The 17,059-nt window shown below is 42.2% G+C and overlaps 1 protein-coding gene and 1 pseudogene across 2 annotated transcripts in view; both read left to right on the top strand.

Moving 5' to 3' along the window:
• PMP22 (peripheral myelin protein 22) overlaps positions 1-16,772 on the top strand; it is a 35,881-nt gene extending 19,109 nt beyond the window's left edge. For both annotated transcript variants that reach the window (XM_035300090.3, XM_017972266.4), the window contains exons 4-5: positions 6,250-6,390; positions 15,464-16,772. In XM_035300090.3, coding sequence (XP_035155981.1) covers positions 6,250-6,390; positions 15,464-15,627 — 305 coding nt within the window. In that variant the 3' untranslated portion in view covers positions 15,628-16,772. The remainder of the gene's footprint in view (positions 1-6,249; positions 6,391-15,463) is intronic.
• Positions 8,297-8,394, top strand: LOC118154414 (small nucleolar RNA U13; annotated as a pseudogene).
• Positions 16,773-17,059: the final 287 nt, after the last annotated feature.

Genomic DNA, 17,059 nt, shown 5'->3' with positions numbered 1-17,059 from the left:
AAATGGCTATTGGAGAAATGGGCCACACCCACTCATTTACATCTTGTCCACAGGGATGGCTGATTTTGTGCTACAAAGGCAGAGTTGAGTAGTTGCTAAAAAGACTGTATGACCTGCAAAGCCTGAAGTATTTACTATCTGACTGTATAGATAGTTTGCTATCTGAGCAGGTATTTGCTTTCTGACTCTGTAACACCCTTAAGCTGGAGAGTAGATAATGAATTGATACTGAAGTTGTATCAAAACACTTTTTGGAGTTCTGGCCGATGTGCTAAGAACCTGGTTTGTGTGAACATTGTGGCTGCCATTTTCATACTGCTTGGTGTGACCCAGATGGAAATGCTCCCGGGCCTGGACCCTCAATAACAGCCTGAAAATGCTTGTTTTCCCTGCTTCTCACCTCAGCCTTTGAGGTGGGGTTATTTGCACTATCCTTGAACAGAGCTTCAATAGCGACTCTTTTGTTTGATCATTACGACAACCCAGTGAAATCTATTACTGCCTCCAGTTAGTGAAGAGCAATTCAAGGCCAAAAAAAAGGTATGTGGCAAGTCAGGCGGGTGGTCAGAAGAACTTGGCAACACAGCTCAGCCCTGCCTGGGCAGTTCTAACAGGAGCACACAAATGCTGGAAGGAGTCAGGCTTTGCACATGCTCTCACGGGACCCTATCCTTGGACAGGATCAAAGCCTTGTCATTTCCGGAGTGTGTGATATCTGCTGTTTCTTACTGCCCTGGTCATCTGTCTATTCTAGTTCTGATTAATGGTTCTGACTGGGGAGCAGCAACATCTGAGCTTAGGAAATGTCCTCAGGGCCCCGTGGGCTTCCCTTTGAACAACCAGAGTTCTTGAATCTTGCACCAGGCTTTTGGAGCTGGAATGGAGGTCGCTTCCTTCTGGGCTGGGCTCTCTTTTTCTCTCGCTGTCACCGTGAAGCTTTTGATCAATGGCATTGGAGGAAAGGAAACGCCTCTATTCTTTTCCTGGGCATGTGGAAGCCCAATCCTGCCCAAATTCCAGTAGCTCCTTGAGGTTAGGAATCCTAACTCTTAATAAGTCAATAGACGGCTGCAGCTTTTTCACCTTTGTAACCTTTTGAGTTGCTTTTAATTATATAAGTAGTACATGTATCATAACACATGAAAACATTCTCAACTGAAAGGCCTTCTTGACCAAACGCTTCTTCGTTGCAACAGTAGTTCCTGGGGAACCCACTGGTATCAATTTGACACAACTTTGGCTCTTTCCCTATGAATACTTGCAAGCCTGTGGATGTCTGTATATAATTACATCGTTTTTGGTGTTTGTTTTCATAATGATGACATGTTGTATGTGCATCTTACTCTTTTCATTGTCTTGGACATCCTTGAAAGACTATTCATTTTCTAACTCATGATTTTTTTAACTGCTGCAAAATATTTCATTGTAAGGATGTACCATAATTTATTTTCCCTCAAAGAAATGCTACAATGAATGTCCTTATTTATTTTTCTTGAGTATATGTTCAGTGTTTTTCCAGGATATTGTAAATACTTGAACGTATATATCATTGTATCATCATGCTAGAGGTGCTGCAATTTTTAAATTAAGTTTAATGGCAAAAACTACAATTACTTTTGCACCAACCTAATGTATTCTGCCATAAAATGGCTGGTCACAAAAGGATTATAATATTATTATTCCTATAAATGGTGTATGCAGGTACCTATCACTTATTTGTTCTGCGATACTATTCATTTTTTTGAATTTTGCCTATTTGGTGGATGAAAATTGGTATCACCTCCTCATGGGTTTCACTTAAATTTCCCTGGTTGCTAGTGAGGATGACCACCTTTTAAGATGTTTATTGGCTGTTCATATTTTCTCCTTTGCTAATTTCAAATCACATGGCTTTGAAATTTTACATTTAGCTGTTTTCTCTTTGTTCCCCTATAATTCAATTTTGTTAATAATGTGAGCTAGAGAGTTAATTTTCTGTCTTACCAAATGAATAGCCAACACCGTTTATTGTCTGCTGTATTTTTCCCCACTGGTTTATATGATGTTGTTTATGATATATTAAATTTACATGTATGCTTCCAAAGTTTTAATTCTGTCCCATTTTTTATTTTTCTTCCATGATTATTACAATATTTTTGAATTGCTAAAACTTTATGATATAAATATAAGCTTTATATATCTATAAATAAAATACATTTTATTAATTATAATTATATAGCATAGTTCTGATATGCTGTACAATTATGTATTATAAAGATATATAATTGTTAATTATATATTTAATTAATATCATATACTGTAACAAAGTATAGATATATGTTTTAAATCTGGTAGGTGATATCCTGACTATTGGTTTTATTTGCTTTGCTGATTTTCTTTTTGGTTGTTTGTTCATTTTGGTTTTTAGTTGCTGCTGTTGTGTTTGGTTCAAAATTTTTCTTGTTTGTCGTTGCTCATTGTTTTTTAGATGAATTTTTTAATTGATTTTTTCCAGTTCCAGTTGCAGTATGGTTTAGGAGAGCATTGAATTTGTAGGTTATATTGGTTGAAATCGGCATCTTTATAACTTTCAGTGTTTCTGTCCGGGAACATAGTGTGTTTCCGTTTCTTTAGCACTTCTTTTGTGTACTTGAATAAAATTTGTCTAACTTGTTGATGTCCCCCGCAAAGAACCAGACATTTTTATTAAATGTATTATATTTTTTTGTTTCATTAGTCGACGCTTTTACTTGTATTAAGTCAATTAATTTTGGATTTTTTTCATTGTTTCTTTTTTCAGCTTCTTGAGTTGAAAGTTTAGTTCACTCTTTTTAAGGATTTTTCTAGCATATGCTTAGAAGTTATTCTCTGAGAACTGCTTTGGCCACAATCCACAGGTGTCCCATGTGGCTCTCAATGTAATTCCTTGCTGAAGAAATTTCTACCTTTTATCCTGGTATTTGTATCCGAGGAATTATCTGGAACACTGTTTTTAAATTTCCAAATTTATTTTGGCTAGTTTGTGTTTAATGTCTAATTTCTGTTTGCCTTTAGTTATATGTTGAACCTATGTCATTTCTGGTTTGATATTTATTGAGATAGTCTTTGTTACCTAATATATAGTCAGTTTGAAAGGCTGTCCCATGTGTGTTTGAAAATAATTTATGGTTTTACTGTATAGAAAATGTGTGTCTTTTGCTGTATAGACAAAAATTTTCTACACATCTATTAGATCTAATTTGTTAGTCCTCTTATATCATCTATATGCTTTCTTATATTTGGTCTACCTGACATCTATTTAGAGGATGGAAGCTAACGTCTTCCACTGTCATTGTGGTTTTAACAATTTCTTCTCATATTTGGACTTTTTTTTGCGTTTGGCTTTTCCAGGCTATGTTATTATATGCATAAACATTTATTTTCTTCAGTCATAGCTCGGGTAAACCAGAAGTAAAGATCAAATAAACCACATCTTTCCTCTATGAAAAAGCCAAACCACTTTCATCCTTTCTGCATAAATTCTGTTTTTATGATGCTATTATTACTTGATCTACTTTCTTTTTAGTTAATATTTGCCTGAAGCTTCTTTTCAAAATCTTTTTTGTTTTTGACAGTTGCTTGTTTTAGGTGTATCTATAATATTAGAATATAGCTGTAGCTACAATGTCTTTTTTTTTTTTCTTGAGACATAGTCCCTCTCTGTTGACCAGGGTGGAGTATGGTGGTATGATCTTGGCTCACTGCAATCTCCGCCTCCTGGGTTCAAGTGATTCCCTGTTTCAGCCTCCTGAGTAGCTGGGACTACAGGTGCCCACTACCACATCCAGCCAATTTTTTTTCTATTTTTTGTAGAGACGGGGTTTTGGCATGTTGGCCAGGCTGGTCTTGAATTCCTGGCTTCAAGTGATTCACCAACCTTGGCCTCCCCAAATGTCTTAATCCAAGATAAAATTCCATATCTTATGAGTGCCTTGAACCCATTCACATGTAATGATATGTGGTTCATGATAGACTTACTGCCTTAACGCATGTGTTTTATTTATTGTGCTTATGGTTGAAAATCATTTTCTTCATCTCTGGATCATCAGAGCCAACCAGAGGGCTTGGCTCAAAAACAGTAGGTATTCAACAAATGCTCACTGAATAAAAATGTCCATGATCCTCTGATTCTGATTTGATTTGAGAAACAACTTATGGCAAAAAAGCTCAGTAGTAATGGGTTGGGGAATATAATTCAAATTATTGGTGAAAGATGTTTCAAGAAATATTTAGGTTGTATTATTAAATATTAGACACTTTCTCTTTAAATAGATTTAACATATAAATATTTTAAGTTTTCTGTATATGTGAGGTCTTGTTCATAGCAGTTCCTGCTGATAAGGCAGGAGCATGGGGATGAGGGTGAAGACAGTATCCCAGGAATGGAGAAGGAAATCTAAGATGTCTCCACCAGCCATACCTCCTCATGAGAGTACACATGGTAGGACATTTCCCAGCCAAAGTGAATCCCTTTATTTGTCTTAGTTTCAGATTTGGGTCTCAGATTTCTTTGTAATTTCAGTTGCATCTACCAGAGGAGCACTAGATAATTTGTTTATTTTAAGCAAATAATATTATGGCAACATTATCTTTATTGCAAAGTGCCCCTCCAGAAGAACCACTATGCTGGATAAAGGCAAACATGAATTAAGGTTATGTAAGAGTGAAATCAGGGTGGCTCACAACCCCTTAGCTGTCATTTTCCTACTTTAATTGACAAAGAAATTAAAAAAATAAAAGAAGCTTATGTTGTGCTTGAATTCGAAGAGTGCTAGACTAGAATTAAAGGCCTCTCAGACCTGGCTGTGTCATTTGGGCTCATGAAAACACTGTTGGAAATCTCCTTCAAGTCAAAGGAGCTGGTCTAGTTCATCTCTCAGGTTTCTTCTAACTCTGAAATATTTCCAGTTTGTGCCTTGGAAACATCTTATGGGAAACTCTAGTAACAGTTAACCTAATTGGCACCCTTAAAATTCTGCCATGAGCTGCTTGCAACTCAAAACAAGTTTATCTTACTCAGTTATGAATTATAAACCATCTAGATTTCAGAGCTGTGAGTACTGAATTAAGCATTGATGTGCACTTTTGAAACCATTACATATGGTGGTTACTGAGCTGAAAGGATTAAACCCTGCAGCTTCCCCAGTTGCTCTTCCTCCATGAGAGCAGTACCTGCCCCCAGTATTCTGTGGCACTTGGAAGACAAGACAGAGGCCAAATGCAGCTTTTTATTCTGGGCTTCCCTCTACAGTGCAGAACTCGGGTTGTTTCTTCTTTCCTCCCTAAAATGACATGAATTTGCATGATGAACTGAAGAAACTATGCACAGGAGGCACTGTCTTCTTGCCTGAATTTCACTTGGAAGCTTGGAGATTTGGGGTTCAAGAGAGATAAGAAATCGAAAGCCTTAATCCCCTCTGGTGGTTTTGTGGTCACACACTGCTCTGTGCTGAGGCTAATGGCCATGATCAGAGTTGACCAAAAAAACAAAAACAAAAACAAAAAATCCACAGGTTGCCCAAGCAAATAGAGAACATACCTTTATCCATCAATATTTTCTTCCATTCTTCTAAAAAATTAATTTGGGCTCTAACAGCCATTCCCACGATCTTTACCTCTCCTTGGGGAATGCAGGTAATTTGAACAATAGTTTCAAGCTATTTTTCAAAGACCCCTGAGGGCACGAAGAAGGAAGGCAGTAAGCAGGACTCAGGCCTTCTTTAACACAGACACACGAACGTAAGTAGCACATTTGCACCAACACTGGAAGGAAATTCAATATATTTTAACATGACTGTAACTACTAGTGGTGGGACTATAGACTTTTTGTAGCCCCTCCCTAAATGTTCACATGTGTTTTATATGTATGTGTGTGTGTGTTTGTATATCTATATATACATGTATATGTATAGAATCACATACATATACGTATGCATATTTGTACATATAGGTATATATGTGTGTTATATATACATATTGGTACATATATATGTGTGTATGTATATATGTATTGATATATGTATATATTTTTTCCTCAAAAGAAATTGAAATGATGACATTTTAGATTGCAAAAGTGAATTGTCTGAGTTCTGCTAAGGAAAAAGGACTTCTGCTTCTGCTGCCTGTTAGACTGTACTGTCAGCAGTCATGACCCCTCAGGCCCTGCACCTCGAGGCAGAGCCTTCCCCTGGCCATGGCCAGCTCTCCTAACCAAATTTCTCTTCCCCGCAGAATGGCTGCAGTCTGTCCAGGCCACCATGATCCTGTCAATCATCTTCAGCGTTCTGTCGCTGTTCCTGTTCTTCTGCCAACTCTTCACCCTCACCAAGGGGGGCAGGTTTTACATCACTGGAATCTTCCAAATCCTTGCTGGTAAGTTGTGGATGGTAAAGTCTGTGTGGAAGTGGGGCCCATCCAAGGCTGCAGAAGGATTAGTTTAGTAGAAGGATGTAGCCCCAGAATGACTGATGTTCATGAGTCTCCCCACTGGCTGCTTTCCATAAAGTGAGGGTGGGTGCTTGTGTGTGTGAGTATGTACATGTCTTAGAACTTGGAACTTAGAACTCCCCCCTTCTCCCTGGAATGAGATGCATATGAAAGAGAACTTAGAGGACCTGAAAGGAAGGTCCCCCCCCAAGCCAGACATATCACCAGGAATGAAGCTACAATCTGGACGCATAATCAGAGGTGAATATGAGGCTATTGATAGAGCAAACGTCGGGCTTGAGAGCCGTTTCCTGTAGATTACATTATGCCTCCAGAAAATGGCCCTGATGTGCTAAGAACTGGCAAAGTTGTTCTCAGGTACATGTCTTCTACCAGGAGGTAGTGATGAAGTCACACTGACAAATTCTCACCTTCCTTACTTCCGGTTCCTAGATGCCACTGGGCTTTGATTTACTGTTGTCATCCTCCGATATCTTCATTTTGTCACTCCTGAGTAACATATCATCATTTCCAAACATGGGACCATGAAAACACATGAGAGGTCTCTTTAATCTCTTCCCTAGACTGTCTTCAAGTTCTCTCATTATATAGATTATTAATATGCACAGTGCACACAGTCCTAGAAACTTCTACTCCCCAGGGTGACATCTTCCAACTTTGTCTCTGGATTCTGCCTAGCATCTTGCTTCATTAGCTCTTATCTGTCTGTCTGTTGACTTACTGTTGACTGAGCCAGCAGGACATTGGAGAGAAGTAAGAGGCAGATGCAGTGGTGGACTACGTGGTCCAAATTCATAGATCACAAACTTCATATGTACCATCATGTCTGGGTACTGTGAGATGTTCTCAATTCTGACCCTCTAAGAGGGCAAAGCCTGGAGCATCTCTTCTCTGAGTTGGTTGTCAAGATGCCCATGGTACCATTTCATCACCCTGTGCTCAGGAGCAGTCACTGGAAAGTTGAAGGCAGTTCATGTGTCTTTGATGGATAAAATGCCTTAATTAGGGTTATATGGGAAGACACAGCTTGAGTTTAGATATTGGTGACCTTTTCTAGAAGCCAGAGAGTTCCCCTTTCCTGAAAAAAGGAAGTCAATGATGAACCACTTCTTTTTTTTTTTTTATGCCTTAAAATTCTAATTCTTTTATTTATTTTTAGGGAATCAGAAGAATAAATTATTAATATTACATTCATTCCAATATAAAATTACATAACACCTCAAACATTGTTTTAGATTAGAGGTTTAAATTCTTCAAGAATTTTTCTTTTTCTTTTTTTTTTTTTGCATTTTAGGTTTTGGGGTACATGTGCAGAACATGCAAGATAGTTGCATAGGTACACACATGGCAGTGTATTTTGCTGCCTTCCTCCCCTTCACCCACATCTGGCATTTCTCCCCAAGCTATCCCTCCCCGGCTCCCCCCACCCACCGCTGTCCCTCCCCTATTCCCCCCAATAGATCACTTCTTATTAAACATTTAAATGCAACATTTCAATGCTCATGGTTTTGAAAAACCAAACAGTGCTTTGCTACTTACCCACGTCTTATTACAACAAGCCAAGCTCCTGGATGGTTGTTGGCTCTGTTAAATGACTGATTATGTAAGGAGATATCCTTTCTAGGTATGTTAAAGTGAAGAGTTATCCTTACTCACTGAATTTTCAGATCTAATAAAGACAACTGTAACATATTCTGGGGTTTCTTTTTTTGCTTACTGGTTTTAGTTTGGCATCACATCAAATAATGATCATATCCATTATGTCAGTGGATATGCCCTGAAGATAATATGGATTTAGGAACCAGAAGTTCCATCATGTATTCATATTGAAATGTTAGCTTCCTAAGTGATGACTGGATTTTCATGCTCATGTGTGAGATGTCCCTCTCTCAAACCTTGTTATGATGTTGGCATATTACCTATCTGGTATGAAAAGGATTACATTTGATTTGAATAAATTGAGCCCACCAGAGGGTAAATGAATGTCCATTGTCACCCAGCTCATGACAGGGACGATTGTTTACACTGAATATAGTGAATTACTTCTTCTTAGATTTTAAAGACAGAATCCACCAAAAAATTTAAAGAACACAAAATCCAAGGCAGAAGGCCTGCTTATATCATCTTTCTTGGAACTAATTTACAGTGGAAGGTAAATGCAAATTTGTACCATGTATTATTCTGAAGCGCCAAGCGTCTCCGTCTGTGATGAATACAAGCCTCTACTGTAAGACTCAATCACATTGAAAGCATAGAGCCGAGAGGAGCTAAGCTGCTGTTGACAGGTATCCTTAGAATAGGCAGCACCTTCATCTTCATTCATCCCGCTCAGCTGTTTCAGCCTTAAGTCCTCTAACGATGTCTTTTTAGCAACATCATTACACCATTTGAGGCCCAAACTCAAAGTCCAGAGATAAGAACCCTTAAGTAACTGCACTGTGTGTTAAAAGTATTTCAGTTCAGCCAGACACTCTCCTAGGTATTGTGATGTAAGGATATTTACTAGTCCACCCTGCTTCACTATTTTCATTCTCCTCCAAACTCAATACAAGATGCTTAGAACTGTGCTGTAAGTGCAGAATTCTGAATGTAAGCCGGGCGTGGTGGTGGACGCCTGTAATCCCAGCTACTTGGGAGGCTGAGGCAGGAGAATCACTTGAACCCAGGAGGCAGAGCAGTGAGCTGAGATCGTACCATGGCACTCCCACTGGGTGAAAAGAGTAAAACTTTATCTCAAAAGAAAAAAGCACCTGACTTTGTCCCCTTTTATCCCCTTTATATTTAGCTACTTACCTCTCATGAGACTGACTTTTCAGTTATCAGTTGGTCTGCATTTGAATAGGAAGTTATCATAAATTTGAAATGCTGAGCTGTAACAGCCGTTGTAATTTCTAAGTCCTGAGAATGTCCTGTCCTTCGTTGGTAATCCTGGTCAAAGTGATCTGAGAGCTGGTCTCCTGGGAACCTCAGTGCTCTAGGATGTTGCGTTGGAAATGGCTGCAGGGTCCTTCCACTAATGCTGAGAACTGAAAGGGTTAGGAACTCTACTTAGAGATTTCCTGGCTCCATTATCGTGGGACAGTTCTAGATCAATTTTGTCATGCGTTTTTCTGACTCATGGACTCGTAAGAAGTTAGTAATTACAGAGCTAATTAGAGTAGGGTTGTTGGAGATGAGAAACCAGGCTTTGGGAAAACCTGGGAAGTGACAACATCAAGGAAGTAGTCAGAGAAGTGAAAACTGACAAACAGGAAAGGAAAGAAAGAAGGGAAAGAGAAAGGAGGGAAGGGACAGAGGGAGGGAAAAAGAAAGAAGGAAAGAAAGAAAGAAAGAGAAAGAAAGAGGAGAGGAAGAAAGAAAGGGAGAGGACAGAAGGAAGAAAAAGTAGCTCCACAATCATGGGATGTGAAATCTATGAGCAAGCATGCAGGGCAAATGCCTCTTCAATGCACTGAAGCATTTTAAGTGGAAACCACTAGAATCTCTGTGTAGTTTCCTGAAGTGGCTGTTATGGGCTGTTATCTCTGCACAGCCTCCCCTTGGTGAGCCCAGCTGTGTTCTTTATGGATGGCACACATGAGCTTTCAGGAAAAGCACATGAAAGGTGTTAGGGCTCTTGGAGCTGACTGTTGGTTTGGGAGCTGTCTCTGTCTCCTTGCTGTAGATTACAGCTCTGTGTGTTGTTAGGGGTCTCCATGGTTTGCCAAATCATCTCTTCTTCACTTAGCCACAAGGCTCACATGGACTATCTTTTCTTGACTGCATTAGGTTGGCTGCTTCCTGAATGCATCTCAAAAGCCTCCTTCCTCTAGTTCAGTGCCTTCAACTTGAGCTGTGCATCAGAATCACCTGAGGTCCTTTTTAAAAGATGTGACAGTAGGCTGGGCACAGTGGCTCATGCCTGTAAGCCCAGCACTTTGGGAGGGTAAGGTGGGCAGATCTCTTGAGGTCTGGGGTTCAAGACCAGCCCAGCCCCAACATGGTGAAACCCTGTCTCTACTAAAAATAAAAGAGGTAGCCAGGCGTGGTGGTGCGTGCCGTTAGTCCCAGTTACTTGAGAAACTGAGGCAGATGAGAATCGCTTGAACCCAGGAGGTAGAGGCTGCAGTGAGCCGAGATCACGCCACTGCACTCCAGCCTGGGCAACAGAGTGAGACTGTCTTAAATTAAAAAAAAAAAAAAAAAAAAAAGACAGTATTCAGGCCTCATCCCTGGAGACTCTCATTTAATAGTTCTGGGATGGATCCACTGCCTAAGTGACTCTGATGTGCATTTAGGGTTGGGAACCACTGATGTAGCCATTAAACTGCCCCTAATCTCACTGTAAGGTTTTCTAAAATGTTTCCCCAGAAACAACAAAACCACCTTCTTAGAGAAGGAAACTCCTGATCCTGTGTCTGGACTTCAGAGTCGTTCTTATTTTTGGAACCTATAGCCATCTATTCATAGACGGTAGTTATCTGTGCCTTAGCTCTGTTGGGGTGGGCTGCACGAGACTGGAAAACATCAAGAAATTAATGTAGACGCAGACCGAAAAGAAAGATTTGCAAGTTTTGATTTATCTCACTGCTTACACCCAGCATCAAGCTCCATGTGGGGCACATAGAGGAGCCTGAACAAAACTATTGGTTGGGTGATTAGATAATTGTGTTTCCTTGGCAGAATCAAATTCAAGTCAAATGTGTAGTTGCTAGGATTAAAAACAAAAAGAATAGAGGGGACTTATGAGTGAGTTTTACTTTCTCTATCCTTTTGTTATTGTTGTTCATTTGTTTTGTTAATAGAAAGATTAATATAGCTATAGAGTGTTTAGAATAAAAGCATTTGGGCCAGGGATGGTCTCTAATGCCTGTAATCCCAACATTTTGGAAGACTGAGGTGAGAGGATTGCTTGAAGCCAGGAGTTTGAGACTAGCCTGGGCAACAGAGCAAGTCCACATCTCTACAAAAAATGATGTAAAAATTAGCCAGGTGCCTTGAAGCACACCTGTGGTTCCAGCTATTCAGGAGGCTGAGGCAAGAGGATTGCTTAAGGCTGGGAGGTCAAGACTGCAGTGAGCTATGATCAGGCCACTGCGCTTGCTCCAGCCTGGGTGACAGAGTGAGACCTCGCCTCTCTAACAAAAAAAAAGAATTTAGTGAGGGGATTAGTAAAAGTTCAGTGCCATCCTGTTCAGAGTGATTCAGAGATGGCTTATGTCGAATACCACATTAAGAAAATTTTGTTAGGGGTGAATGATTCTGGATGTCTCACTGGCCATGCCCAGATCGGAGTCAACGCAATGAGTGGCTTTCTAGGTAGCAATGGTCACTTGGGTACAGAAAATGAAACAGGAGTGGACTTCAATCACAGAAACACAGAGAAGTTTCCTGCTTTCAGAGGAACAGGCCTCACAGCCCCTTCCTGTCCTACCTCATTGCCCTGAGGATGAAGGGGGAGGAAGACAAAGGCACCCACTGATCACCCCAACATCATGGCTGCACTTCCACTGACCATCCTGGTGGTCTCACTGACATCGCCTTTCCAGCCAACTTCTCTCTGGCTTCTGCCCCAGCCTCTCAAATAAAAGTGCTTTTGCTGAGATTCCCACAGTACACTTGGAAGTCTTTAATTCGCTGGGTCACTCTGCTCCTTCAGTACTGTTAGCTACTCACTCCTTGAAGCTTTATTTCCCTGGCTTCTGAGACATCGCCGTGTCTCCCCTTGGCTGAGTGAACACACCAGGCGGTCATGCTGTCCTCTCCTCTCTTCCTCACCCCGTAGCCAGCCCTCTACTGAGTCCTGTGTTTCTGTAGCATCCTCCATAGGCATTACTCTCGTTTCTCTTGTTTTGACTCACTAACACCAGTGGAGCTACGCAGAGGCCTCCTCATGTACCTTCCAGCTACCTGCCTTGTCCTTGCCCTCAAATCCATTTTCTGCACCGTGGCCAGAGTGATCAGTCTAAAACAGGGACGTGTTTCTCCTGATCATGTTTCTTCTCTGCTGAAGCTTCCTCAGAGGCTTCTCAGCACAACTTCCTTAATATGCCATGTAAGGCCCTCTCTTTCCTGGCCCTCAGTGAGCTATCAGCCTATTATATGAGAGTCCATGTGGCCCCTCCAGTTCCCCGATTTGGACTCAGTGCCAGTCTATGCTTTTAGGACATCTGGTGCATTTCCTTCCCTCTCTTGAAATTCTATCAGATGATATCAAAATTATATGCAGATGTCTGTCTTCCAGACACACAGTCCTTAAGGTAGGAGCCATGTCTCACTGATCTTGGTGCATCTAGAACAGCAGCTAGAACAGTGCCCACATACAGTAGGCACTCATTAAATGTTCACTGAACCAAAGGGAATGGAGGTGATAAGGATGTCCAGGGAATTCCCACAGCTGTTCTTTGACCTCGGCTCCTTGGGTGCTCCCTTCCAAAGGCTCTGGGCTCTCACCATGCTCAGGGGTTGCAGTCACTGTTGAAGGAGCTGAAGACTTTCTCTTCAAAAGGGCTCGAGGGAGAACTTGTGGGAAGTTGTTGCAGACCTAGCCATCCTGAGACAGGGAAAAACTCTTGTAAGTTGAATGCCCGACACATTTATGTTGTCTGGACAGGGTCAGTGTCCTTCTGCTTAAAGCTGATCTATGCTCCCAGGCTCAGGCCCCTCCCAGGGAGTCCCAGTCACTGCCAAAGTACAGAATATCTGCCTGTGCCTCGGGGCCTCACCCTTGCCACAGGGACCTGGTGATGCATCTCCACCTACTGGTTGCTGAGAAAGTGAGTGACAGTCCCCTTATTAGAAGGCGTATTTGGCTTTTGGAGATGACTCCTGGATGATATGAACTGCCTGGGGTTGCAGGCAGAGGGTGCCCCGCCAAACAATCATCCTTTTCTATATATTTCAGGGTACATCTATTGCTTTACCTGCAGACACTCTTGTAATAATATACTCCCTAAAACATCAGTCTCCTGACAACAATCACATAAAGTGCGTATACTCTCTCTGGCTTTGTAGGTATCTAAGTTAACTGCTTATCACAGTTAAGCTTAGAGTCATTCTCTTCTGAGATTCTACTAAGATGAAAGTCATACACATTAAGGTGTCTAGTTAGTCACTGTGCTTCTGTTTACTGCCTCTTTCTGTCCCTCTTGTTCAAGGATGGAATCTGATGTTTTCTCTTGGCCAGTGAAATCGGGGAGTAGCTGGTCCACTCAGCTCCTGAGGCATTTCTCATGCCAGATCTTGTTAGACAGCCCATTTTGGAGCCCTGCCTGCAGGACGATAGCATGGTCCTGCTCTGCTAGCACTCTGTTAACACCTTGCTCTCTGCCAAGGTCATGCTTCCTTTTTTTTTTTTTTTTTTTTTTTTTTTTAAGACGGGTTTCACCATATTGGTCAGGCTGGTCTTGAACTCCTGACCTCCATCTGCCTTGGCCTCCCAGAGTGCTAGGATTACAGGCGTGAGCCACTGCGCCCGGCCGTGCTTCCTCTTTTATAGCCCTGCTCTCATTAGATAAGTCAGACAGAACTCAGGAGACAACTTCGGTATTTCTTAAAGACAAAGAGTTAGCACATTGGAGAGGCAAGCCATGTAACGGTGGGGCAAGATAATTAAGGATCCTTGACATCAAGGCAAATAAAGTGTGTCCCTAGCAGATCAAAACTGCTGTTTTCCTCCATCAGCTATTAACCAGCGATGATTTCCCCCAACACGGCTGTCTTTGCTGACCTCTGAACTTCCTGTAGGTGGCAGGTCCTGGATTCCATCCCATTTTGGTTCCAAGGCTATTGTGTGGCTCTGTCAACAGAGGCCAATCAAGTGGGAGTTTTCTCCTCTGAGTTGCAGGAGGACGGTCCTAACAGGGTGGTTAATGGGGCGTATTCCCACTACTGCACTGTCTCCAAACAAAGTTGCAGTGTCCAGTAAAACAGCAGCCCAAATAGCAGTGAGGTTAAATGTAGGTGGCCGAGGTGGGGGGCGGGGGGATGCATTGGGAGCTCTGGAACCGCATGAATCCCACACAGCATGCTGGATATATAATAGAGTCACTCAGAGCTTCTCAAAAGACCCTGTTTTCAGGGAGGAAACAGACCAGGCTTTGTGCAACTCCAGGCTGACATGCTGATATCACTAGGCCCCTCCTTGTTGGGGGACACTGATTGTCACAGGGGCTGGGGCTATCAGTTTGAGCTTGGCTGCTCCACAGAGCCCAAGGTGGAGGCCTTTCTTTTCTAACCCACATCGAAGAGCTGCATTGGTGGGACAGGGAGGGTGGCCGGACCCAGGTGCATATCCAATGCCCTTTATCCCTCTTTGGGCTTCAGATGCAACCTTGGGGCACGCAGGCAAAGGAGCCTGCCTTTGATCATCTTCCCCTCCACAGCCTGGTTTCCCACTCATACTGTCTGCTGCGTCCGCACTTTGTCCTCCCTTTCCTCCCCGCTGCCCATACATTCCTTTGCTTGACAGTGTCCATAGGCATTGCTTGTTTCATCTGGTCTGCGGCAACTCTGCTAGGGGAACCGTAGGCCCCTATGGTCTGTGTGGAGCTTAATGCTTTTACCATGACATGACTCCAATAATGGTAAAATGTCACTTCACTTCCATTGGTTTCAGGTAACGCCACCACTCATTTGTGGAGTGGTATATAGATTTCCAGGGGCTTCCATACCCAACCACCCTTGCAAAAAGGCAGGTTCTTGCAGTCTGAATGCTTGCTGGCCAGGTAGTGTGGCCTGGAAATTGGTGACAGTTAAAGAAAGAGAAATGGGGCAGAAAACGTAAAGAAAGCCCTCAGAGATGGTGGCCTGGATGGCCGAGATTGGAAGTAGACAGCAAGTCATTTTCCTTGTTCCCATATTTTTGAGCTGCCTCCTTTCAACTCTGGACCTGGAAGCAGGTTCCTTCAAGAGGTAGAAACGTTCCTCCTACCCAGCGTTTGTCGGCATCGGGGCGGCAGAGAGGGGGCCGCTCTGCCATGGACCCTCCCTCACCCAGCTTGTCCTTCTCCTCCCCCAGGTCTGTGCGTGATGAGTGCTGCGGCCATCTACACGGTGAGGCATCCGGAATGGCATCTCAACTCAGACTATTCCTATGGCTTCGCCTACATCCTGGCCTGGGTGGCGTTCCCCCTGGCCCTCCTCAGCGGTGTCGTCTACGTGATCTTGCGGAAACGCGAATGAGGTGCCCAGACAGTCTGTCTGAGGTTCTGAGCGTACACAGGGAAGGGAGGAAGGGAAACCAAAAAACAGGAAAAAAAAAAAGAGAGCTAGCCCAAAATCCTAAACTCAAACCAAACCAAACAGAAAGCAGTGGAAGAGGGGTTGCTGTTGATTGAAGATGTATATAATATCTCCGGTTTATAAAACCTATTTATAACACTTTTTACATATATGTACATAGTATTGTTTGCTTTTTATGTTGACCATCAGCCTCGTGTTGAACCTTAAAGAAGTAGCTAAGGAACTTTACATCCTAACAGTATAATCCAGCTCAGTATTTTTGTTTTGTTTTGTTTTGTTTGTTTGTTTGTTTTGTTTTGCCCAGAAATAAAACAACTCCATCTTGCCCCTTCCCTTTCATCTGAAAGAAGATACCTCCCTCCCAGTCCGCCTCATTTAGAAAACCAAAGTGTGGGTAGAAACCCCAAATGCCCAAAAGCCCTTTTCTGGTGGGTGACCCAGTGCATCCAACAGAAACAGCTGCTGCCTGAACCTCCGTGTGAAGCTTTATGCTCACATGGCCAAAACGCCCAAACTGGAGCCCTCGCAAAAACATGGCTAGTGGCTTTGGCATACTTACCCTTGCAGGTGGAGTATCTCGGTCACACATCTAAATGAGAAATCAGTGACAACAAATCTGTGAAATGGTGCTATAGATTTACCATTCCTTATTATCACTAATCATCTAAATGACTCACTGGAAATCCAATTAACAATTTTACAACATAAAATAGAATGGAGACCTGAATAATTCTGTAATATAAATGGTTTATAACTGCTTTTGTACCTAGCTAGGCTGCTATTATTACTATAATGAGTAAATCATAAAGCCTTCATCACTCCCACAATTTTCTTACGGTCGGAGCATCAGAACCAAGTGTCTAGACTCCTTGGGACTGTGAGTTCCCAGAGCTTGGCTGGGTCTAGGCTGTTCTGTGCCTCCAAGGACTGTCTGGCGATGACTTGTATTGGCCACCAACTGTAGATGTATATATGGTGCCCTTCTGATGCTAAGACTCCAGACCTTTTGTTTTTGCTTTGCGTTTTCTGATTTTATACCAACTGTGTGGACTAAGACGCATTAAAATAAACATCAGAGTAACTCACTGGTCTATCTTGAGTTTTTCTGGGGACTTGGGTGTGGGTACAAGGTTCATGTTGTAGAGCTTCAGTGGAAAGCAAAGTTGAACTGGAGATTTGGGTTACAGGATGGTGCTGAGGCACCAAAATCATAGCTGTTTTCCAGGCTACAGGGAGTACACGATGCCTTCAGATGTCTATGCAAGTGTCTGCTAATTGGAGACAGTTGGAGTTGTAGCTGAAATGGAAGCTGTAAATGGACTGGAAGGCACTTGAGTATTCATTTAGTTCAACCTTCTCTCATGCTCTGTTG

Source organism: Callithrix jacchus, chromosome 5 (genome assembly GCF_049354715.1).
Source record: "Callithrix jacchus isolate 240 chromosome 5, calJac240_pri, whole genome shotgun sequence".
Lineage (NCBI taxonomy): Eukaryota > Metazoa > Chordata > Mammalia > Primates > Cebidae > Callithrix > Callithrix jacchus.
This window is presented reverse-complemented; position numbering and strand designations above follow the sequence as displayed.